The following is a 25418-nucleotide window of genomic DNA, read 5'->3' on the forward strand; positions in this document are numbered from 1 at the left end:
CAGGCACACAGGTACTGCAGACAATTACACACACACGTGTGCGCATACACACACACACACTTTTTAAAAATGAATAAATAAATATAAAAGAAGACGACGCTGAGGTTTCTGGGCTGGGCTAGAGGCAGAGTTCCTTCCCGGTGAGTCCTCTGTACGCTGGAGAGGCCAGGGTGGGGACAAACAGCCAATGGCTGCAAGCTGCTTCCCTGCCAGCTTGGACAGGTGGGAGGAGAGAGAGGTAAGGGTGGGAGCTAGTCCTGCAGCCATGAGCAGCACTCCTGGCCATGCTGCGGGGCTCTCGGTGGTCCCCAGCCCCCTGTCCCCCACACCTAACACAGCAGAGAAAGACAAGCAGATGACAGGAAACACTTAAAACAGAAACACAAACCCATCTGATTTTACTATGACCAGCTTCAGGCCTGCCAACAGCAATGTCCTGAGCACCGGGCTCCTCGAGGGCGCCTCACACACCAGCTGTTGTCCTACCCTTAGCCTGGGTCTTGACGTAACCTGGACACCGGCTACAGGGCTGAGCGTCTGCCTCCGGCTTGTTCCTCATCCCAACGGTGACATCACTTAGCACTCAGAGCCGGCCGTCTGTGTTGCTCCAGCAGCTCCTCTAGGTGGTCTGCCCGCTTCACTGCAGCCTGCAACACGTTTCCGTCAGGCCCGCGATGCTCCTCCCCTAGGCAAGACCACCGCAGGCCCATAGAGGGACCCACCTCATGCTGTTTCCGAAGACTGTTCACGGCCTCCTCCTTCTTTGCTAAAGCCGTCTTCACCCTGCGGTGATGTGCAATGGGCTTCTGCGCAGCCCCAACTTCAGACCCAGGTCAGCCTGAAGGGCAGCCTCCTACCCTCTGGTCAGCCCTGCTGACCTGGACCTGAGCAGCTGGCCCTCGGCCACTGTCTCCATGGGAACCAGACCCTAAGTTTTTTGGAAAGGAGGGGGTTGGGGCAGGGTGCTGTGCTGACCAAGCTAGGGGTGAAGTCTTCTTCTCATCTTAGGCGCCTAGGCGGGCACCCTCAGCTGAGGAGATCCTGGGTGCCCATTGCCACCCTCTCTGGCCCTCTGCCGAACAACACCTGTTCCAGTCAAAACCCACCCAGCCCCTTGGAGAAGCCCACATGGGTCCTCGCCAGCCTGGAGACACTCACTGCTCCAGAACTGACACCCGGGGGAAGACCTAGCCTTCCTGGGAACAAAGCTGGACGCCATGAGAGTGCCTGCCCATGGGCAATGCCTGCACTATGTGGAAGACAAGGGGGTGCACGGTGGCTCTCCACCCCCACCTGCAGTCCTGACCACCCACCTCTGATGCACCTCATCCAGCTCCATCTGCTGGTGGGCCTGTAGCTGGGCGAGCTCTGCTTTCACTCTCTGGCTCTCCTCCTGGGCGGCTGCCAGCTGGTCTGCAAACTCCTGTCGGACCACCTGGGCCAGGTTGGCCCGCTCCCCGCACAGCTGTGTGTTTACCTGGGCAGCAGGGAGGCTGTGAGCGGGCTGGCAGGCAGGAGGGCTCCGATACAGAACCGGCCGGGGCTACTCACCTCCCGCAGGCCTTCCAGCTCCTTCTCCTTCTGCCGCAGCAGGGACTGCAGGCGCTCTTTCTCCCCGTCGGCCTCCCCCAGGCGTCCCTTCAGCTCAGTGCACCGCTCCTGAAGTTTCCGCTCCGACTGCTCCAGCTCCGAGAGCTCCGTTTCATACTTTTCCCGCACACGTTTCACACTAACAGGCAGAGCAGGTGACAGTGTGGGGACAAGCTGCTGTCCCCACTGCCTCTGCCCTGGGCCGTCCGCTGCATGCGGAAGTAAAGGCAGGAGGCAGCTCACCGGCTCTCGGCTGCCCTCTCGCTCTCCTCCTTGGCCAGCGCCATATCAGCCTCCAGCCGGTGGATGACCAACTCGATCTCCTGGTCGCGGCCTTTTCGGATCTCCTCCTTCAGCTCACGTTCCCTGGTCAGCAACCATGCTTCCTGTAGGACACACAGCTGGCTCAGAATCCGCTGCCAGGAAGGCGGAGGACAGGAGAAGCTGGGGACAGTGCCAGAAGCAGCCTTGCCAGGGAGAAGCACAGAGCAGGGTGATGGCTCCAGCCCAGGCCCCAGGCCCCAGGAGGACCGTGTCTTATTTTCAGGACCTCCTGGGATGGGCCCTGGGTAGTATGGCTCCTTAGCCAAGGATGCCACCACTGCAACAGGCTGTTCCTCTCTTGGAGAACTACAGCGCAAGGAAACCAACGACTACTGTCTGCTAGCCAGGCTACCTCAAAATGACAAACCTGCCCTGTGGCCAAAGGACTTGCAAATTCCCAAGAGGAAACACCAGAGGCCAAGGTGCCGTGGTTAATTTAGAGGCATGGCCTAGTAAATGCTTATTATTAGGCCATAATCATGACGGCGGTGTTATCTAAGCCGCTATCGATCCTTAGGACAGACACCTGCTGTATTTTAGAATAGCCTTGGCTCACCCGGGGCGGGGCAGGGCAGGTAGTAATCCCCTAAGCTACCTTGTGTATCTCCCAGCCCCATGCCGTGCCGCCTGCTTCTAATGATGCCACTGAGCCACCTCCCAGCCATAACTCAGATACGTGCTAATGTCGTCCATCCAGCCCATCCCAGCGCCAGCTCCTTCTTCTGTGCCTCTCTCTCTTTCTCCCCAAAAGCCCTCTAACCTTCGCCACGGCTACCTTCCCCCGGCCCTGGCAGGTACTGCCTTTCTTTATTAGTCAAACAGGTTGAATAGCAACACGTGGGGTGTGTGACAGTCTGCAGTAATAATCTGGGGAGGCAGCACCGGACCATAGTCCAACACCAAGGGGCCAGGGCCTGCGTATCAGCTGACCCTGACGGGCACGGATGGGCTGACTCCTGGAGAGCAAGGGCAAGTCCTCTCAGGTCTCCAGGCTGCCGGGCCTCACTTCCTCTTGTTCTGACTCTAAGCTTCCTGGAGCCGCCTGTGCACGGAGCAGCGGAGACTCAACTGCTAATCCCCCGAGCAGCAAGGCCCCAGGAGGCCCGGACGCGCAGCCCACCCTGGCTGGACCTACCTCCTTCTTGGCACAGCTGGCCACCCACGCCTGTCTCTCAGCTTCCAGCTGGTCCTTCAGGGCCTTCAGCTCCGTCTGGAGGGGACAGACCGTGAGTGGCCCTCATACCACTGGGGTCAGGCAGGAGAGAGCCCCTTCCTCCACTGGAGCGCCAAGGCGGGTGGGACGCCAACCTGGTGCCTCCGCTCTTGCTCCTCGTGACTCCTCTCAAACTCAGCTCTCAGGGCTCTAGTCAGCGCTGCGGTGCTCCCCTCCAGCTGCTGCCTCAGCTCCTCCAGCTCTGCCCGCTGCCTGCAGGCCAGAAGGCTCATTGTGAGAGGGGCCGGGTAGGCCGGGTCACCATGCCGAGGACAGCCCTCAGTGGCACCTGGCCGTCTGCTGGCTCAGTCGCTCCTTCTCTTCAGCCACCTCATTGTAGAGCCGCCGCCGCTGTTGCTCCAAGGCCTGCTGTTCCTGCTCCAGGTGCTGCTCAAGCCTGCAGGGCAGCGAGCATGCTTACACCATGGGGGGGGTGGGGGGGTGGAGGGCCCTGCATCAGCTCACAGGGGCCCTCTCTCAGGTGAGTTTGTGTCTTAATGTATCCTCATACTGGCCTCTCTTTGCTTAGCCCCACTCTCAGCTGAGAGCCAGGCACCAGGTTCTTTGGCCTGAGCAAGCTCCTGCCATGACTTGTGGGGGAGCACAGGTCAGCCAGATGCTGGAGAGGGCCAGTGGGTCATTGAGAGGAGAAGACAGCCTTAGAGGACCTGGCCTGGAGGCACTGACAGTGAAGGACGGGCTGTCCACTGGTCACTGGTGCCTAGGCATACCAACTCACTCAGCCACGTCCCCTGGCCACCAAGTCTCAAGCTCTGACATCACAGCCTGGTCACACCTTAGAGTGGTGAGCCTGAGTGAGGGAATGAACTGGACTCTCCTCTGCAGCAGGGCAGCCTGCGCATCACTTTGGGGTCAGCTCAGCCAGCCTGGGCATGAGTGCTGTACCAGCAACCGCCTGTGAACCCACAAGGGGGCCTCACACCACCGGCCTGGCAGGCAGACCGCACAGGCCGCTGCGGGAGAAGCCTGCAGAGCCTCCTACCTCTGCTGGGCGCGCTGGCGCTCTTGCTGGCCCAGCGCCTCCTTCTCACGCTCCAGGTGTTCCCGCAGCTCTTCTGCCTGGCGCAGGTGGCGCTGTGCAGCCTGCTCGTCCCGCTGCTGCAGCTCGGCCTCGTGCAGGGCCCTGAGCCTCCTCACCTCCTGCTTGTGCTTGGCGATTAGCTTCTGGATCTCCGGCTCCAGACCTGCGGGGGTGGGGTTGCAGCGCAGAGAGGGCTTCAAGGCCCCTCCCACCCAGCTTCTGCCCCAAAGCGCAGCAAGCCTGTGGACTAGAGCAGGGAGGCACTCCAGAGACCTAGCCCCAGCCGTGCCCTGGAGCCTGTGGTACAATGGCTACCCAGTCTCTTGGTGCTGTGACCACCGGGTCCCCCAATGGCATGGTGTCCAGGATCCCGGAAGAAGAGGACTCACCGTGAGGCCAGGCTGAGGTGCCCCCCAAAACTACCTAAGGGTCCACAGCTCCTTCATACCAACTCTGTCAGCCTAAGGGGCCCTGGAACTTCTTCGGCACAGTTTCCTCTGCTTTCTACAGTGTGACCTACATGCCCTGATGTTCCCACACCAGGCTCCAAGAGGCTTCTGTGAACTGGTAGCAGCAGCTGAAATGGGTCTGCATCTGCCTGCCACAGGCTGCCGTCACCAGGCCTCACCCAGGAGCATCTACGCTCATCACCACTGCGTGTGACACTCAAGTTACCGTTCTCTCTGGAAACTGTCTCCAAGCACCACAGGGCGGAGGCCCACCTCTGACTGTGATCTCCTTGATCTTTTTTGTTTTCTCATTGATCCACTTCTCGCGGCGGATTTTCTCAGTGGCACTCATGAGCTCTTTGAGTTTCTTAATCTCCTAGGTAAAGAATGCAGAGGTGGAAGGGGCACCAAGCCCCCGTCCACCTGGGCCTGGACGCTGCAGAGCTCCTTCCTCCCCCCATCGGGTGGGGACCACCCTACCACACATGTTCCAGCCTGGGGCACCACATAGGGCAGTTCCAGCACTGGCTTGTAGAAGTCCTGTCCCCAAGAGGAACCCACAACCACGGGAACTGAGGCTCGAGGGGACACAGGAGGGAGGGGAGCCCTCTGCCCAGGAGCTGGTGTGCCTTGCATACAGTGCATGTCTTCCTAAAGATGCCTCCAACACAGATGCTAAAGACACAGGGACACTTACAGCCAAAATGATTTATGACTTTGCGTTAGCAATTCTCTCATCTCCAAATCTAAGCAACAACCCTCAGACACTCACCTCACCACACTGCCGACAGAGAGAGCCCCCTTAACCCTACACCTTGCACACTGCACGCTCTAGCAATGTAACTTAGAAAGCAATGAAGCTGGGCACCGGTGGCGCACGCCTTTATTCCCAGTACTCGGGAGGCAGAGGCAGGAGGATCGCTGTGAGTTTGAGGCCAGCCTGGACTACAGAGTGAGTCCAGGACAGTCAAGGTTACACAGAGAAACCCTGTCTCAAAAAAACCATTAAAAAAAAAAGGCAATGGGATTGTACATACCCCACTGTGAAGGAAGCCTGGGTCTCCCAGAGAAGCCCACACTCACACTTGTAGGTCTCTTGAGCCTAAGATCTACATGACAAGTCTTTTAGGGGACTAGAGAGATGGCTCAGAGGTTAAGAGCACTGGCTGCTCTTCCAAAGGTCCTGAGTTCAATTCCCAGCAACCACATGGTGGCTCACAACCATCTATAATGTGATCTGATGTCCTCCTCTGGCATGCCGGTGTACATGCAGGCAGAGCACTATATATATAATAAATAAATAAATCTTTAAAAAATAAAAACAAAAACCCAAGTCTTTTAGTGAACTCCAACCATGCTTTATACTGAAATTCTTTTCGAGGAAGCCAAGGACCCTACTTTTGCCTGAGAGGAAGGCCCCTAATGGGGAAGAGAGTTCCTCAGGCCGCTACAGACTGCCTGGAGACACGACCCCATTCCTGCTGAAGCTTACGGACCACCCGAGAACACCATGTGGTCTCCCAGCCTGGCTGTGGGCTTTGGGCACTGGAGTCTCTTTAAGCAGAGTCAGCCCACCATCACTTGGGGTCTGGCTCCAGGCTTCGGTGGCTTCAGGGACATCAGGTTTATGCTTCAGAGAAGCACACACAAGTGGCTGAGTCAGACTTTAACCAGATGCTGCTGGCCAGTCAGGGAGGAGCTGGAGGTGCCTGGTACAGCTAAGCTGAGCAGACTGTTTCTCAGGATATCACTGAAGTAGGCCAGGCTTGGACTCCTGGGTCTGTGGCCACCATCCTATGACAAGGACAAGGTAGGCCACCCATGTTTACCTGAGACATGGCAGCCTGCACCTCAGGACCTGTCCCTGTTGAACACTTGGATCCTCAAGAAGAGGAAAAGGCACCACATAGACACACACACACACAAAGCTGGGTGCAGTGGCACATGCCTGTAATCTCAGCACTTGGGAGGCAGAGGCAGGTGGATCTCTGTGAGTTTGAGGCCAGCCTGGTCTACAAAGGGAGTCCAGGACAGCCAGGGCTACACAGAGAGACAAACACACAAACAAAAAACCCCACCAGGCCAGGTGGTGGTGTCACACGCCTTTAATCCCAGCACTCGAGAGGCAGAGACAGGCAGATCTCTGTAAGTTCAAGGTTATCCTGGTCTACAAATGGGCTGTTATACAGAGAAAGCCTGTCTTGGACACCTCCCTCCCCCAAAAAAATCTCAAGAAGGAAAGGGAGTGAAGACCGAGGGAAAAATGGCTGGCAATCCTTCCCACTGGTCCCCAGAACACACTGCCACGTGACCCAGGGAGCTTGTGTACAACCTGGTACCAGCCAGGGAGCTCACCAGTTCGTGTTGCTCCTGCATCTGGGCCACACGCTCCCGACACCGCTGGTCCCCTTGCTTCAGCTCGGTCACCACTGCCTCGCACTTCTCACTCAGAACTTTCTTGTCTTCAATCAGCTGTGATGGGGGTGGGGTGAGGCTCTGGTGTTCACCCTACGGTACCCTGGCTGGGCCAGCCAGCTCTAGAACAGCCCTGGGTCTGGGTCCATCCCTCTCACCAGCGCCTCCCTGAGCCAGGTCACCTGGTCAATGAAGGATAAGTGCCGCTGGATGGTGGCCTCATAGTGCTCCTGCTGCTGCCGCAGCTGCCGGCTCAGCTCCTTCTCAGTCTCCTTGACACGCCGGATGGTGAGGTCACGCTGTTGCGTCTGCGGGAGTATGCACAAGAGGTATTGGCACTGTGTCCCTGACAGACACCAGGCCCTGGGCACCAAGGGCCACGTCGGGGAGACGGCTGGCGGGCTCACCAGGGCTCTCTGCAGCAGAACCATGGCCTGCTTCTTCTCCTCCACCTCCAGCTTCAGCCGCATCATGGACGCACCCCCATCGGGCCCTGGTTCCGGGGGCCTTGGGCCCGCCTCCAGCACCAGGCTCTACAGGTACGACAAGCCTCAGGCAGGTCACACACTACTGCCCACCTGATGCCACCCTCCATGGGGAGTCACTACATGCCACCCTGCTGCGAGGGAACAACTACACAGGACATCTGGTCACGGGACAGTGGGTGGCAGGTCCACCCACGCAGACTGCTCATTACTCAGTGCAGAAAGAGGGCTGTGGCCGGGATGCCCAAACACAGGTCATGACCTTCCCACCCCCACCAAACAAGACATCCCTGTGCTCAACACAGTCATTGCTGTTCACTCAGGAAAGGCAACCCAAGGACACGGGAGCCCAGGGACATCAGGACCGTCTGCCTGGACAGGGTGACCTATCTAGAGAGGAGCCCAGGGTAGGACGAGGCAGATCTGTCAGTTTTCACCTCTTCAGAACTCAGGAGTGGGACCGCTGGCTACATAGGGGCCTTGCAAGTGACCACTTCCCACTGGGAGCCCCACAGGTGTCCGGGGCTGGCTACCTCCCGCCGGGGTGCCGGCCGCTCCTGTCCTGACTTCTCCATCTCATCCAAAAAGCTCATGATGCTCTGCAGCTTGGCCTCTGAGAGCAGAGTGCCGTCATCAGGTGGGCCAGGGTGTGCGCTGAGCTTCCCGAGTTTCTCCAGGTTGTCAGCCGTCAGGGACTTGGCATCATCTTCCTGCAGGTGGCCCAGCATCAGGGGTGTCAGGGGAGCCTGAGAACTTGAGGTCCCTCAGGGACAGCGGGCAGTAATGTGGGGGTGGGGGGAACCTGAACATGGATAGAAATGCCTCCCTAGCTGCTCAGACCTCTGAGAATATTGCTACAGCAAGAGAGATGTGTCCCCTCATGGGTTACCGTGTCCCACCCTCAAGGAAGGGAGAGCAGAGGCCAACAGGCCGCTTGGTCCTTGTTAGGGTCTCAATTAAAGCAGGAATACAGTGGCACCAGCCTTCTCTGACCGGTCTGGAGGCCTCCTGACCTATATGGATGGTGAGAGTGCCCAGTGCCTACGCACCTCATCAGTCCAGGCGTATCTGTCCTTGTGATAGGTCTTGGGGCGGGGCAGTGGCTCAGGCTCCTCCTCCAGCAGCCTCAGTGTGTCTAGCAGGTCATCCAGGGTTGCTTTGGCCCTGGCCTTACTCTTGGTCGTGCCCAACACTTCAAAGTCTTCTCTGGCTACATTCTGGGAACGCCTATCCTGCAGCAGACAGGCAGGGAGGGCCCTGAGCAAGGCCAGTGGTAGCTGAGAGCCACACCACGTACAAGGCCAGCCCCCACATACATGGCCTGCCCAGTGGGCAGGGCCTTTGTACCCATTCCCCTGGGCCAGTGCGTCCACTACACTCCTCAAGATGCTGCCCAGTGTCACGCTGAACAGTCCTGTTGTCCCCTTTAATCTTCCATAGAGAAGGACACAGGAACCTTCCCCTGGTAAAAGCGACTTAGCAGGATTCCAGAGCAGTTCTGTGAAACCTCTCCCAGTGAGATCACCAGGCTGCTGTTTCACGTCACAGCAGGAGCCCTCTCAGCATCCTTTCAGGACACAAGGGACCCCAATGCTGAAGAGACGGCAGGGAAAAGTCGGCTTAGGCCACCCAGGCACGGACTGTCCCAAAGCCAAAGTCACAGGGGAAAGGGTACCTGTGGCCTGTCCTCTGGAGATGGCTGGGGCTCAGGGGATGATTCAGAGGCAGGAGGGCAGGGGTCTCCAGGGCCTGTGGGGTGTATGCTGGCACCTGTGAGACAGAACACAGTCATCCCTCCCAGAGCCTGAACTCAGAGGTGAGCCGGGAAGGAGCCAGGTATAAGCCCAAAGAGACACCGAGGGGCCCCTGGCCTTCCAGGGTGTAAAGCTGTTGGGGAGCAAGCACGACCCCAGAGCATTGGGCCGTGGTAGCACAGGTCCCACTGCCAGGATAATTTGTCACAGCCTGACCATTCTCAAGTGCAGCACTGTAAGTGACCCTGGCAGCGGAGGTGAGGGGTAAGGATCTGGGGCTGAGATCCCAGTTCTGCAGGTGGAAGTCCCCATGCCTTGGCCACATGAGGACTGAAGTCTGGCAGAGCCTGCAGCCTCTTTCCATTATAGGTCTCGCAGAGTCAGGTGGGCTGAGAACCACTCACCAGCGTTGTTGGCCTTGGGGTGGACGGCGCTGACGTGCACTGAGGGTGCATGCACCTGGGTCGGTCGAGGCCGCTCCAGTGCTCTGGCCTCTGGTCTGTCCTTAGGCAGCCTGGGCTCAGTCTCACCTGCCTTCTGGGCCCGTTTCTGCTGCAGTTCCTGACAGAGGAGCATCTCTGAGCAGTACCCTAAAGCAGGATGTCCCTTTACGCTTTCGCAGCCCCGCTACCCTGAAGCTCAGTGTTCCCAAGCACTAGTGTCACTCAGAACGGGCAGTGGGGTGATACCTGAATGGCCACCTGCCGGGCCTGGCGGGCCTTCTCCTCCCGGGCTTTCTTCCTTGCTGCCTCCTCCTGCCGGTGCAGGTCCAGAAGGTTCCCACTACTCAACCGTTGCCTTTGCTCCTGCCAGGGAAGCCAAAGCCACAAATTTACAGAACTGGAAGATCACTAGAACCCTGGGGCCAGCTGGGATGTCTGCAAGGACCCCGGGACCAGCTGGGATGTCTGCAAGGACCCCGGGACCAGCTGGGGGGTCTGCAAGGACCCCGGGACCAGCTGGGGGGTCTGCAAGGACCCCGGGACCAGCTGGGAGGTCTGCAAAGACCCCGGGGCCAGCTGGGAGGTCTGCAAAGACCCCGGGGCCAGCTGGGAGGTCTGCAAAGACCCCGGGGCCAGCTGGGAGGTCTGCAAGGACCCGAGAGCCCGGAACCCGCAGAGTCCGCTGGCAGAGAAGAGGTGAGGTCCCTGGGACAATGAAGCTGCTGCCTTGGCTCCATAGTGGGCCAGATAGGGATCTGCACAGATACGCCACAGGGAGAGACAGTGCCGTGGCACTTAGCCAGGGGCTTGCTCAGGGTGTCATCCTGGCATTGGCTGGTCTCCTGACACATCAATCCAACAGCAGCTTCAAGGACCAAATAGGTCCCATGGAGGCCATATGCGCCTGTGGGCAATTCCAGGTCTGAATTCCATTTAATTTGTCTTAAGAACTGCACTGTGTGCAGTGAGACCCTGAGGACTCTGCCCAGCCCTCGGGTGAGCTTAGGTTGGCTTACACAATCACACTGACCTCTCGCTTGGATGCCAGCAGGTGCTCGAGGCTTGCTGCTCCTGCTCGGCGCCTCTGTACCTGGCAGCGGTACCAGCGCTGAATGGTGACCGCAGCCTGGTTTACCTGGTGAATAAACCTGTCCAAAGAACTAGACTCAGGACCAGAAGGGGTCTCCGCATCCCTTTGCCCCTAGAACAGGAACCTGTTAGTCAAGTGTTCAGGTGGCTACACATGCCCCTTTCCTGCCCGGCTATGATGTGCAAGGCCAGCCCTTCTAGATTTCTTTAGAACCTCAACTCACCCTCCTGGGAAGCTGCCCAGGGGGCGCTAGTGTCTGTCTACGGTAGATTTGGGTGGCTTTGTGCTTAGTCATCAGAAAGTGAAATGGGCAGCTGGGCATGGTGGCGCATGCCTGTAATGGCAGCTGGGCATGGTGGCCCACGCCCGTGTGATCCCAGCACTAGGGAGGCAGAGGGAGGAGGATCTCAGTGGCAACTGGCTACAGAGTGAACAGTGGTGCTTCCAGGTGGCAGGGTGCTGCTTGCGAGCAAGAGCAAGCACCAGCAGCTCGTGCTAAGCACAGAACCCCGCAGTGTGCAAAGAGGTAAGACCATGACAGCACATGAGGCCAGCAGGTCAGTGGTTGCTAAGGTTGGGGCCAAAGAGGAGGCAGACAGGGTGGGTGGGCTGAGGGAACTAGGGTAAGTTGAAATAGCCTAACTACTTTTATTGTTTCTTATTTGTGGGTTTCATGTTCTGTTTTGAAGACAGGGTCTCTCTATGAGCCCTGGCTGTCCTGGAGCTTGCTATGTAGCTCAGGCTGGCCTTGAACTCACAGAGACCCTCCTTCCCTGTCTCTCGGGTACTGGGATTAAAAGTGTGTGCCACCACGCCCAGTCATTTATTTGTTTCTGAGACAGAGTCCCATGCATTCCACTCTGGCCTCAAATTTGCTCTGTAGCTGAGGACGCCTGACTCTCTCACCTCTACTACCCAAACACTGGGAAGGCAAGCATGTGCCACCATATGCATCTGTCAAGTGGGTACATTTTAAAGGTAACCCTTTGGCCGGGGAGAAAGCTCAGTGGTGCAGATCTCACTGAGCACATCCAAGCCTCTGGGTCCCAACCCAGCACTGCAAGAAAACACCTAACACCTCAACAAAGCTGATTAAACAAAGCCACACGACCCTGGCTACAAGGGCTATGCCTAGGTCCATTTACCAAGGAAGACAATGGAGGGTCAAGCACTTTCTGCTGCCTGCCACAGGAGTCCTGGCTCTGCCATGAGGCCCATCCACAGTGGAGCAGCAACACGAGGCTTTGGGGTGCTGATGGCTCCTGGCCTCACTACTCGACACCCTCCCTCCCACTGTCTACTTGTAGGACCCCCCTCCTTATGCTCAACCCTGAGTCACAGGTCAGGTGGGTGGTCAGGATGGAGGCCCTGTGGCCACCTGGGAGGCTCCAATGCAGCTATTCAAGCACTAAGGGGCCTAGCAAGGAGCCGCCAAGGTAGCTACAGAAGGCCCTGCCTGTGCCCACCCCGAAGCCCCAGAGGGCACTGCCAAGGACAGCCCCACAGGCAGGTGCTTTTGTTCTCCTCAGTCTTTTATCTTCTTTCTGCTAAATGTGCTTTTAATCACCAGTTTTGCAGAGGTATAATTACCACGCTATAAAACCCTCCCATTTGGGGCATACAATCCAGTGCTTTTTGAGGCAAATGCACAGGGCTGTGCACCCATCAGCACAATCCAATTCTAGAACATTCCCATCACCCTTAAAGAACAATCCCTGTGGAATCCTGGTTCCTGCCAAGCCCCAAGCAACCACAGCCCCTTCTCCATATCACCATCATGTCTCTGCATTTTATATGCCCGGAGTCTCAGCACATACGGTCTTCCCACTCATGGTGTCTAAAAACCAACTATTAAGTGGAACTGCTCATCACTGGGGTCAGGGGTCCCAAGCCCCTCGCGCCCCCCATCGCCCCACACTCCCCACCCTGCTCCCTGTGAGCAGTCACCTCTCAGCTTCCTCCTCAGTCACCTCCTTCCGCCTCAGCAGACCAGTGCTGCCCCGGGTGGAATGATTGCCACTGGAGAAGTTCTTCCGAGGCCTCCCGAAGTCGCCGCCCTCACCGCCCTCGCGAGCTGCTGCCTTGACAATATTGCTGAGAAGACAAAGAGAAGCCTAGCTCTGCCCCCAGTTCCAGGCAGGGTCCCCGAGCCATCCCATTGCTCCAAGCCTGGAGGCCCACAAACCATGGTGCAAAACTGGCCCTTCACCTCCACCTTGCTGGTCCCCAGAATGACCTGTACCCCAAAGTCACACTGGCTGGCACCTGGGTAGACATCCTTTACGTTTTAAAAACAGAAAAAGGTTCTCAGTACAGGAGTCCAGAGGCAGACTCCAGAAACTGAGGGCCACTGACACGGGGTACAGGCACCTCTGCTCGTCAGTTACCCCAACTGTGGCATCCTTTGCATCTGTCTGTGGACAGGAGCTTCCTTCCGGGATCCACCCTGGGCAATACCTGAGCTTCCCCACTTCACTGTTCTCCACAAGAGGCTGCCTTTGTCCAGATGGGACCTGCAGCATCACTGGAACCACAGCCTGTCCCAGCATTTTTCACTTGCACGCACTGTGCTCTCTCCCTGGGCCCGCCCCTAGGCACGAGCTTCCTGTGTGCATGCAAGCAGGCCTTACTTGAGGGAGGGGGCTGTCTGGTTAGAGCTCTTGGGGGGTGACACCTTCTTCGAGGAGGCATAGTGGTTATGCACCATGGTGGTTACACAGTTGCCCACGGCTCCTTTGTTGCTCCTGCCAGAGACACCAGGAAGGGGTGTGGTTGGAGGAGGCAGAGACAGCAGGAAGGGGTGCGGTTGGAGGAGGCAGAGACAGCAGGAAGGGGTGCGGCTGGAGGAGGCAGAGACAGCAGGAAGGGGTGCGGTTGGAGGAGGCAGAGACAGCAGGAAGGGGTGCGGCTGGAGGAGGCAGAGACAGCAGGAAGGGGTGCGGTTGGAGGAGGCAGAGACAGCAGGAAGGGGTGCGGCTGGAGGAGGCAGAGACAGCAGTAAGGGGTGCGGCTGGAGGAGGCAGAGACAGCAGGAAGGGGTGTGGCTGGAGGAGGCAGAGACAGCAGGAAGGGGTGCGGCTGGAGGAGACAGAGACAGCAGGAAGGGGTGCGGCTGGAGGAGACAGAGACAGCAGGAAGGGGTACGGCTGGAGGAGGCAGAGACAGCAGGAAGGGGTGCGGCTGGAAGAGGCAGAGACAGCAGGAAGGGTGCGGCTGGAGGAGGCAGAGACAGCAGGAAGGGGTGTGGTTGGAGGAGGCAGAGACAGCAGGAAGGGGTGCGGTTGGAGGAGGCAGAGACAGCAGGAAGGGGTGCGGCTGGAGGAGACAGAGACAGCAGGAAGGGGTGCGGCTGGAGGAGACAGAGACAGCAGGAAGGGGTGCGGCTGGAGGAGGCAGAGACAGCAGGAAGGGGTGCGGCTGGAGGAGACAGAGACAGCAGGAAGGGGTGCGGCTGGAGGAGGCAGAGACAGCAGGAAGGGGTGCGGCTGGAGGAGGCAGAGACAGCAGGAAGGGGTGCGGCTGGAGGAGACAGAGACAGCAGGAAGGGGTGCGGCTGGAGGAGACAGAGACAGCAGGAAGGGGTACGGCTGGAGGAGGCAGAGACAGCAGGAAGGGGTGCGGCTGGAAGAGGCAGAGACAGCAGGAAGGGTGCGGCTGGAGGAGGCAGAGACAGCAGGAAGGGGTGTGGTTGGAGGAGGCAGAGACAGCAGGAAGGGGTGCGGTTGGAGGAGGCAGAGACAGCAGGAAGGGGTGCGGCTGGAGGAGACAGAGACAGCAGGAAGGGGTGCGGCTGGAGGAGACAGAGACAGCAGGAAGGGGTGCGGCTGGAGGAGGCAGAGACAGCAGGAAGGGGTGCGGCTGGAGGAGACAGAGACAGCAGGAAGGGGTGCGGCTGGAGGAGGCAGAGACAGCAGGAAGGGGTGTGGTTGGAGGAGGCAGAGACAGCAGGAAGGGGTGCGGTTGGAGGAGGCAGAGACAGCAGGAAGGGGTGCGGCTGGAGGAGGCAGAGACAGCAGGAAGGGGTGCGGCTGGAGGAGACAGAGACAGCAGGAAGGGGTGCGGCTGGAGGAGGCAGAGACAGCAGGAAGGGGTGCGGCTGGAGGAGACAGAGACAGCAGGAAGGGGTGCGGCTGGAGGAGGCAGAGACAGCAGGAAGGGGTGCGGTTGGAGGAGACAGAGACAGCAGGAAGGGGTGCGGTTGGAGGAGACAGAGACAGCAGGAAGGGGTGCGGTTGGAGGACGCAGCCTTGTGGTGCAAGACTGGTATGAAACTCAGTGCGCACTGTGGCAACGCCAAGCACTTCTGGGGCCCCGCAGCCTGCACCCCAGGGACCAAGCTGTTTTTGGGTAGAAGAGCCCTTTCCTGCACTCAAAGGAAGTGGGCAGCATCCCCAGCCCCCAGCAAGGGAAGCCCACTTGCTTTGGAGGTGGCGCCTTCTCCTGGTCTATCCGTGAGGTCACAGCCCTCAGGCTTTGGTCTGTCATGTCCCTGGTGACCCCAAGAGTGACATACACACACACATCTCTGACCCTTGCAGGCAGAATGGGAGCCCCAAGGTGACACAGGACCACCTCCCAAGCAAACCTTCCAAGGTGGGGTACAGCTGGCCCTGAGGGAGCCTCCTGGGCCTGGTTTGTCTGGACGTGAGTGACTCAGGCCTCTAGAAGGAAAGGCTGTCCCAAGGGAGGAGTGTTCCAGGAGGCCAGGAGGGCTGCTGGGCCTGAGCATAGCTGCTGCCCTTAAGCAGTGGCCAAGGGTCCTTTCTACGCAAGATCCCACCTCATGGGCTCCTCCTGAGGTTGAAGGAAGCCATTCAGTCAGCCACTGACTTCTCCATGCGTTACAATAGCTTAATCCACTACATAAAAGACAAAGGGACAGAGTTCCTGGGCCAGGAGTCATGGTGGGCTGATACCTGTTGTTAGCCGTGAAGCTGGGTGCCAGGGCACACTCCTTCCTCCGTGGGCCCAATGCAGAGTCAAGGGTGCTGGGACTCTGGACACTGGGTGGCAAAGCAAAGCTCCTAGGCTGGTCATCCTGTGGGCCACATGGACATTTCTCAGCCTGGGACACAGGGAGCACACCCCAATACCAACAGCAGGCCCTTAGGTATCATGAGGCAGCAGACACGATGCCCCAAGGGGCCAGTGTCAGGATCAAAGCTCACCAAGCCCAAGACACACCCTCCATGCAGCTGTTGCCCCTCTCTCCACGGAGGCAGGAAGGATGTGGAAGAAACCATCGGTGATCCTGGCAGAACACCAGGATTCATGACTGCCTCACGCCTACCCTTACCAGGACATTCCACGTGGCTCCCTTCTCACTGGACGCCTTGCTAAGACTGGCCACCCGCCTTCTCCCATTGGTGCCACCCTCAAAGAGCATCAGGAAGTCGGTGGGCTCTGCTGGCCTGTGTCAAAGAGAGGTGAGCACACAAAGTCAAGTGTTAGGGCCGCCAGGAAGGAGGCAGGCCTACATCTTACAGAGGGCGGGAGGGCGTGGCTCCAGGACGGGTTGGGGGTTTGAGGCTGCAAGCGCTTCTGCTCTTGCATGGGACCCAGGTTTGGTTTCCCACAGCTACACAAGAGGCTCACAATCCCTGTAACTCCATCCCCAGATGACCTGACAGTGTGTCCTGGCCTCTGAGGGGCAGGACCCCAGATGACCTGACAGCGTGTCCTGGCCTCTGAGGGGCAGGACCCCAGATGACTTGATAGCATGTGCACATACATGCATATAAGCAAACATACATTAAAAAAAGTTTTTTTCTTGGCCCTGACATACATTCCTACTTGACAGAGATGGCTCAGTGGAACAAAGTCTGGAAGCCTGGAAAGTCTGGGTAGCTACACTGAGCCTGAGGACCAAAGGCCTCAAGACATGTGGCTTCCAGCTACGGCCACTACCCTGATCTCCCTACAGACAAGAGCCACACGGCAATCAGCTCAAGAGTGTCACCGGCAGCAAGGAAGATGAGCTAGTTGGCAGGAAGTCCCCCAAGTAGCCATGGACATGCGATGCCCCAAGGTCTGAGCCTGATGGGAGGGAAGGCACCTGGCCCAGTGGCCTGTGTGAGGCACGGAGCTCTTTATAGGCTGGCACCGGGTGACACAGTCCAGCAATACTGAAGAGGGAAGCACTGGCCCACCGGCCCACAATGAGCCCGGACAGCATCACTCTAGGCAGGAGGCTGGATGCAGGAGGCCACGCCTTATCTACTCTAGTCAGAAGGAAGGCCCAGGACAGGCAGATCCACAGACAGAATGCAGACTAGTGGCTGGTGGAAGCGGGAGGACACAGAGAGCCTTAGCAGGTATGATTCCTCTAAACAGGGCCATGGTGAGGGCGGCACTGAAAACAAAAGTCTGGCTCAGTAGCCAAGCGCCTGCCCAGTGCATGCACAGTCCTGGGTATTCTTGACACAGTTGTAGCCCAACAAAGTAGACAAACAAAAGCAGCAAAGTTGGCATCACTAGCTCCAGACTGTCATCTCCACACCCTACAGAGAGAGGGAGGGAAGACGGACAGCCAATTCCCAGAAGGCTCCTCAGCTGCGTCCTGCCTCTTCTCAGCCTAGACATACCCCTGCCAGGGCAGACTCCACACCCGTTACAGGCTTCACCCATCACCCCTGACAAAGGCCAAGGCACAGTGTTGGCATCACCAGCCATGTTGCCAGGCCACAGAAGAAGGTACCATAAAATCCACTTTCATGTGGAGATGGGTAGCCTCATTCTACATGAACACACAAGGCAGGAAGGTAAAGGCGGAGAGACCATGTGCCCTGGTTCACGAACAGTGCTAGAGACTAGACAGGACGCAGAAAGGCCACTGGGCACAGAGTCAGCACTGAAACCCATCAGAAATGGTGGGGGGAGGGCAAGGGGGGAGGAGAAGACCCGGCACACCATGGCAGGGACTGCAAGGCCTGGACTATCTAGCAGGAAATAGGCAAGGCTCTCATGGACATGGGTTGGTGGAAGTTGGCAGAGCTCATGAAAAGATCACAAAGAAAGGACCAGAGGGACCACAGGACTGAAAAGGAAGCTCAGCTCTTTTGTAACAGGCAGCATTCAGTAAGCATGGGCACAGAGGGACGTGAGACAGAATGGGGCCAGCACAGAGTTCTAGGGATACCCGCTCCAAGACAAGCAGCAGGCAGACTTTCCCTGCCTCAGTGGCTGAGGCGCCGGCACCTACGCTAGCTGTGCCCAGATGCATCCTGAGCTGGCAGAACCAGGTGCTGCCCACACGGTGGTGGGCTACAGCGTGCAGACTGCAAAAGTTGTAATGTCCAAGGGGGCTAGGCTGTGTGCAGTGAGGCTGCACGGGGCACTTGAGCAAGCTCTGCAGGAAGCTGTCATGGTCAAGACAAGGCTGCAGTCTGGACCCCAGAATGTGTGTCCACGCCTTCTGGAGCCAACTGAATACATTATGAGGCCCCAGCGCCAGATCTGGCTGCAAGACTTGCTGTGTGCCCTGCTGGGTGAATGTTCCTTGCTGTCTCGCGTTTTCCATTTTGGAATATGAATCTTACTCCGTGCTCTGACATGGTAAATATATGTAATTTGCTTTGTTTTGTTTTGTTTTGTTTTACAGGGTGTCACTGTTACAAACCACAGCGACTTCTAAGTGGACAGAAAGCACTTTATGTTATAATACGGTCAGAAGCCTATGAACAGAAGGCGTGGGAGGCTGTGGCTTAACAGGGATATATTTGGCGGCACCGATAAGGCTGGCGTTTGCTGTCAGCTTAAGGAAATCTACAAGCACCTGGGGAACGGGCCTTTAAGCGTGGCTCTGTGAGCTCGTCTGTGTTCCATTAGCGTGAGGTGGGAAGACGTGTCCAGTCTTTCTTCCCACTGTGGGAAGCACCATTCCTTGACTGGGATCCTGGACTGTACACTCGGGAAAGGGAAAGGGAGCTGAGGCGCACACATCCGCTACCCTCTGTGACCAGCTGCCTCGAGCTCCAGCTATGCTGATGTCACCGCAGTGACAGAGGAGACCCTTCAAGTGTGATTCAGAATGAACACACTCTTCTTTAGGAGGCTTTCGTCAGGTACTTTCTCAAAGCCAACAGGAAAAGTGCTAACACAGACATCCAACTGCTAACAAAACTAGGCCAGGCTGGGCATGGCAGCGCACGCCTTTAGTCCCAGTACTCGGGAGGCAGAGGCAGGTGGATCGCTGTGAGTTTGAGGTCTACAAAGTGAGTCCAGGACAGCCAAGGCTACACAGAGGAACGCTGTCTCAAAAAAACAAAAACAAAAACAGAGGCCTGCTCTCCAACAGCTCTCCAAACCCTGCAGAGGTTTCCTGGATGTCACTTAATGAGCATAACCACCCCGCACACACACACCACACGAGCACACACACTATCTGCACCAAGCCCTCTACACACACCATACACCACACACCCCACAAACAGTACACACCACGAATCCTCGGTAACACGTGCCACACATGAAGCATACTGCACAAATCCATACACCTCAGAACCTGCGAGTACATGGTTGAGTCTCACTGCTGCTTGTGGACAGGTCGTGCAGGAGGGCCTCACTGGTCCTCCTCAGATCAGTAGCACTGGCCACTGCTGGCTCTTGACCATCCTCCCCAGCACTCAGGCTCCAAGACAGCTATGCTGGTTGACAACAGCCATGGGGCCCAAGTGAAGACTCAGAAGTCGCAATACTGACGCCTCCCACTAACATCCAAAGGGCAGGAGAGGCTACAGTGGGAAGACGTGCAGATCCAGGCCCACAGGCACCTCACTTGCACTACTCACCTCACCAAGTTCCCAGAGAAGGTGTGACAAAGAAGAGGTGGAGGAGCAGGTGGGACTTACCCAGAAGGCCCGGACTGATGTCCAGCACAGGTGTAGCAGGACAGGACAGATGCATTTGGCTGTCCCTACCCCTCCTAACCCTCCCAGCACACGAGAACAGAGTGGGACACAAAGGCCAGACAGTATGAAGGTTGCCAGATCCCCATGCCCAGCAAAGACCACAAGGGATGGCGATGCAGGAAGGGCTGGGTACTCAATGGGACAAGGATCACTTGAGGAGGTTGCGGGTGGCCGGAGTCACAATAGGTTACCTGGGGGAGGCGGTCCATGACTGGTTGACCTGTGTGGTACTGTTAGATCTTCGAAGGTTGTTGATAGCCCGGGATCCCCCAGGCCCCGGGGCCTCCTGCAGAAGGGAGAGAGCCTAGTCAGGAGAGAAGGGTTAGGCACTTGGCAGGTTGCTCAGCACCAGGCCAGGCCTTGGAGAAATCACTGGGGACAAAGAGTGTCCTAGGTTCTAAACAAGCTGGAAGCCCTCAAGTGGCACATGGATTATAAGTGGGAAGACGGAACGGGGACAAGCAACAGCAGGCCTAGGCGTCAGTGGGTGTGGGGGAAGGGCCCTGGAGAGCCTGGGTGTACTGTCCTTCACCGCTGCAGCAGGGACGGCCCAGGCGGTAGCACAGGGCTCCGGCTGTGTCTACTATCAATAGTAAGCCTAGCGTTCCCAAGGGGTGAGCCGCTGCACTGCAGGGCCAGGGAAAGAAAGCAGGCGGTGAAGCACAGGCCATCCACAGACCAGGAGCGGCTCCGGTACCCAGCAGCAGGCTCACTGCTCCCTTCTTTGGGCCTCTGCACTTTAAACAGTGGAGCTATACAATACATCAACAGCTACTGCATCGCTGATGGTTGGGGTACCCTCTCCTTCCCCCCACTTTCCTGACGGCAGTCCGACATTCTGCACATTGAGGAAAGAGATGAGGGAGGGTCTTGTACTCACTAGATAAATGTCATCAGCCCAGGTGCAGGACCCCCCAGCCCCAGACACAGCTTGCTCACTCCACTGTCACATATGTGGTCTGCCCCAGCGACAAGCCGGGTCTCTTGGGATTTAAAGGCCTGCCCAGAGCAAATGTCCTTCAGAACTCCAATGAGATGAGGACCAGCAGTAAAGCGAGGCCCGTCCGGAGGAGGTCCTGGCCAGGTGGGGTAGTGCCATCCTACCAAACAGACGGCTGGATCATTCCCACAGGGAGAGGACCTGGCAGCTTTCTCCACCCAGAACTGAGCCACACAAGCTGTCACCGAAGGAAAGACTGGCCTGATAGGACTGCTCTCAGCAGGAGGCCTGGGAGAGGCGGCTGAGGGTACAGGAAGCCACAGAGGACGCCAGCCCTGCAGCAGGGGTCCTCGACTAGACAACACTGTGTCCACATGGCAGCAGACCTTCGGCCCACATATGTGGCGCTGGCTCGCCACCGTGTTTAGGGCTCTAGGGCAGTGGAGGGATCCAGATAGGAAGGTGGGGACCAGAGTCATGCCAGTCTGAGCTGGCCATCCCTCTGTCAAGGCAGGCGACTGGTCTGACACCCCAGGTCCTTCCTTGCTCCACGGCAGCAACTTGTCCAAACCAAATGTCCTTTACTATAGTGCTCTCCCTGTTCCAGAACTCCACTTGAGCAAGGAGGCCTACCCCACCTGACACAGGGACAGCTCAGGAAGGAGGAAGAAGTGACCTTCTAGGAGGAAGGGAGGCTCAGGCCACCAGTCAGCCCTTCACCCTCAGCAAGGACCTGCTTCTCAGGTACAGAGTCACAGACTAGACTTGGCAGTGCCCAGGTCACACCCAGGCCCCTCCCACCCAGAAGCTCAGGTCAGACTCAGGCACAGCCCTGGCTCCCAAAGCACTTGATTCTGCTCTTGGCCTGGCACGAAGAAATGCCTAGCAGACAGCTGCTTTGGGTTGCCAGAGTCCAACATGGCCCCTCATGGTCACTCTCATGGATTTCTTTTTCTTTTTCTTTTCTTCCCCATCCCTGCCCCCTAAGACAAGGTTTCTCTGTGTAGTCCTGGCTGCTCTAGACTTGCATTGTAAACTAGGCTGGCCTCCAACTCACAGAGATCCACCTGCTCTGCTTCCTGAGTGCTGGGATTAATGGTGTATGCCACCAGGGCTGGAGAGATGGCTCAGAGGACTATCTGCTCTTCCAAAGGTCCTGAGTTCAATTCCCAGCCACCACATGGTGGCTCACAACCATCTATAATGAGATCTGGTGCCTCTTCTGGTATGCAGGAGTATATGCAGGCAGATATATAATAAATAAGTCTTTTAAAAAGGGGGAGAAAGGGGGCATGCAACCTGTGGATTTCTGAGTGACACTCCTGACCCATGCCCCATGGAGGCAGGCTGAGAGAGGGAAGGCCCACTTGCTGTCCACCCAGTTTCTACAAGGCCAAGTAGCTTGTCACCATCCCACTGGTCTACCCGCTTGAAGAACCAAAGAAAGCTAAAGACATTGGAAGAAGAGGGGCAAGGCTGGATGGCAGAAGGATGTGGGTCTGCCACAGCAGAGCTGACTGGGCTCCTCCTTGCCCACAGGATAGCCATAGAAATGAGATATATGCTCTTGTGAGGAGAGCAGACGCCACCCCAAAAGAGCCCTGGCCCCCACACTCACCAGCGCCTTTTTTCTTGGCTCACTGCCTGCGGCCACAGACATGGAGCGGACAATGGACTTGGTGGCCGAGGCACTGCTGGGTCGCTGAGACACCGGAGGAGGGAGGCCGATCAGACTCAAGTCCACCCCCTCTGGAGCGCCTTCAGGAGCAGCACTGGTGGTCCGTGAACCTTTCATGGTGGATCAGGCTGGCCCTGAGAGAGAAAGACACAGTAAGTCACCACGGCAGGGGCTGGGGATGTAGCATGGTGGGAAGGCGCCGGGTGTGTAATGAGTGTAGCCCTGGTACTCAGGAGGACCAGAACTGCAAGACCATTCTCAGATACCCAGTGAACTCAATTTGAGGCCAGCTTGAGCCCCATGAGAGAGATGGCCCAGTAGCTAAGAGTGCTTGCTACTCTTCTAGGACAGAGCTTGGTTCCCAGCACCCATGTCAGCCCTCATAATGCCTCTAACTCCAGCTCCAGGAGACTGACACCCTCTTCTGGCCTCAGTAGGCACAGACACATACACACAAGGGTTTCACTGTGTAGCCCTGGCTGTCCTGCTGTCAAGGAGGAGGAGGAGAAAGAGGAAGAGGAGGAAGAGGAGAAGGAAGAGGAAGAAGAGGAGAAAGAGGAGAGGAGGAGAAGAAGAGGAGGAGGAGGAAGAAGAGGAGGAGAAAGGCACGACGAGACACGATGGAGGAATCTCAGCCCTTGCACTCACCACCTCAGCTAGCCCTGACCTCTGGGCCTGCCTGCCAGCCAACTCTGAAGCCACCACCAGGGAGGGGAGCTCAGCCAGCGGCACTGGGAAGCAAGACTGGGCAGGAGCAGCAGGCCGCCTGGGTGTGAGCCTGGCCCTGCCACTTGCCCCAGTTCTAGGCTTTGACCAAGGCACTCTACCTGCTCAAGACATTCTCTGCATTCTAAAAAGTGCACCTTCCTGGGCCGTTCTGAGGTAACTGTGACTTCAAGGTTGGACCTTGGAGATTCCTCAACAGCGTCCGGCTGCTCTAGCAGGATGTGGGAGCGTGAGTTTCTGTGTCATCACAGAACATCTGTGAGCTTTAGGGACACGGCACCCTGCTAGCTCCCTTGCAGGGCACTCTTGCACTCTCCTTAACTGGCTCTTCTCACCCCTGAAAGTCCAAGGCCCACTGGACTCAAACCCACATTCTCTCCCCTATCGACCCTCTCACCTGCTGACCATGCCTGCTCCAGCTACCGGGTCCTTGCACACACGCACACACGCACGCACGCACAGCAGCCCTATGTGGCCAGGGCTCATTCCAAACCCCTCTCAGCGGTTCACATGCACAGGACAACAGAATGAGTCTGAACACAGGACATGGCCAGCTCCGACCCTGTTCTCTGCAACCACTCCACTTTACACTAACCAAACGGGCCTTTCTCCCGTTCCTCAGACCTAGGCCCTGCATCCCAGCACACCTCTGCGTCTGCAATCCCCCTGCCTCCACAACGCCCATCAGTTTCCCTTCCATCAAACTGTTTTTACTCTCTCTAGGACACCCTTGAGACAACAGGGACGGTGCAGTGTCAGCCCCTGGCGTGGGGAAGGCACAGAGGCGAGAGGTAGGAACGTGGGACAAACGCTAAGTGACTACATGCCTTTCAGGGTCCAGGGACCCAAGAGCGTTAGTCACCATGGTCTTAAAGTGAGGCTGCCTTGGTCCTGACGTCCAGGTGTGTGTGGTGGTGGGCAGTGTCCCTACCGAGGCCCAGCGTCCTCAGTTACACATTTCAGGTTGTGTAGGTAAAACCTAACACCGTCCCCTCCTTGGCACTGGCTACATCCTGGTGGACTCTGGTGGCTCCTGAGCTGGTGGACACACGGCTTTCCTAGCACCACGTGCAGCCAGTGAGGTTCTGGGCGGTAAACACAGCCTCTCCATGGAAACCTACAAGCCAGATGAGGGGAGGCTGGGAAGGCCAACCTCACTCTGGGCAAAACCCTGTCACTCGCACAACCGGAGGGGACAGGAGCCTGCTCTCAGGCCCTGGGGGGCCGGCTGACCCGGAGCGGATAGGCAGGACCCTTCGCGGGCGCCCCACATCCCCCCAGGCCTCTCGGGGCTTGAGGCAGGGGTTCCCAGCCGCCCGAGTGGACCCCACGGCGTTATCCCGGGGCGGGGTATATAGGTACTGGGCACAGGCCGGCCTCCCTGCAGGGCCCGACCCCTCACCGCGAGACGCCTCTCACCTGCGCGGGCCCGGCCTGCGGCGCAGGGCCCGTGCGCTCTGCCTGTCGGGAGCCGCTGCAGAGCCACCCGGGGCCCCACGGGGACCGGCGCGGCCTCGGCCGTGGGTGACAATAAAGCGCCGTCCGTCCGCAGGGGCGAGTGGCGGCGGCTAGCAACCAGCCTGGCGCCTCCTCCGCTGTCCGTCACGCAGGCCCCGCCTTCGCAGCGCGCGCCGCCCAGCGATTGGCTCTCCCGGCGCCCGCTCTGACCACCGGCTGGCTCATTGGTCCGCTTGGCTGTCCTGCAAGTTCCGGCGTGGTTGGCTGGCAGGGGGCGGGACCTTAAGGAGGCGGAGCCTGCGGGCCCCTGCGCCTCCTGCGGCCGCGCTTCGGGTCTCGCTTGCCCGCGCATCCAGAGCCTGTGCCCGGCCCCGGAGGACCACCGCGAGGAGGAGGAGGAGGAGGTGTCTGCGCGCCTCTTTCCGTTTTTCCCAAACTGCTTTTCGGAGAAGCTTACCGAGTCTCCTCCACTCGCTTGCTAGAGTACAGTTGTGGGCTCTCCTCCCTCTGCAGACAGGACTCAGGGCATCGGAGCTCAGATGCCCACTCCAACAGAAGTTACGTTAAGTAACCATTCTATAAACTTAAACGCTTTAACCAATTATCCGCGTGTATTTATTAATTTGTGTGTGTGCCTTGCACGCGCTAAGCAAGAGCTCTGCCAGTGAGCCTCAGCCATTTCTGTTCTGAGGAAGGGACTCACATAGCAGGTAACCCAGGCCGTCGTCAAACTCAAGATATGGCTAAGAATGACCTTGAACTCCTGATCCTTTTGTTTTCACCTCCTGAGTCTGGAATGACAGGCAAAGTGCCACCACAGCTGGCTTCCACCCCCTCGGCCCCCTTTTCCCTCTTTAAGATAGAGAGTGTGTGTGTGTGTTGCCTGCTTGCACATTTCTGCA

General features: G+C 57.9%; 1 protein-coding gene across 5 annotated transcripts; it reads right to left on the reverse strand.

Annotated features, from left to right (window-relative positions):
• Positions 1-374: 374 nt before the first annotated feature.
• On the reverse strand, positions 375-24659 carry CEP131 (centrosomal protein 131). Of its 5 annotated transcripts, XM_084749432.1 has the most exons (27): positions 24478-24659; positions 23921-24175; positions 22273-22460; positions 19906-20000; positions 16102-16216; positions 15722-15843; positions 13436-13549; positions 12753-12899; positions 10746-10863; positions 9962-10078; positions 9677-9833; positions 9194-9288; positions 8568-8750; positions 8052-8228; positions 7441-7566; positions 7216-7341; positions 6974-7090; positions 4892-4994; positions 4131-4332; positions 3417-3524; positions 3223-3340; positions 3050-3124; positions 1834-1976; positions 1552-1729; positions 1314-1477; positions 723-783; positions 375-647 (listed from the first exon to the last, which is right to left on the reverse strand). In XM_084749432.1, the coding sequence occupies exons 3-27, from the start codon at positions 22447-22449 to the stop codon at positions 573-575; spliced, it is 3213 nt and encodes a 1070-aa protein (XP_084605558.1). In that variant the 5' UTR covers positions 22450-22460; positions 23921-24175; positions 24478-24659; the 3' UTR covers positions 375-572. The 5 variants fall into 5 exon arrangements, with proteins under 5 accessions (XP_084605558.1, XP_084605556.1, XP_084605557.1 ...); XM_084749430.1 differs by lacking the exon at positions 23921-24175; XM_084749431.1 differs by lacking the exons at positions 23921-24175; positions 24478-24659 and adding an exon at positions 23886-23904.
• Positions 24660-25418: the final 759 nt, after the last annotated feature.

This window comes from Acomys minous, assembly GCF_964271855.1.
Source record: "Acomys minous genome assembly, chromosome: 12".
NCBI lineage: Eukaryota > Metazoa > Chordata > Mammalia > Rodentia > Muridae > Acomys > Acomys minous.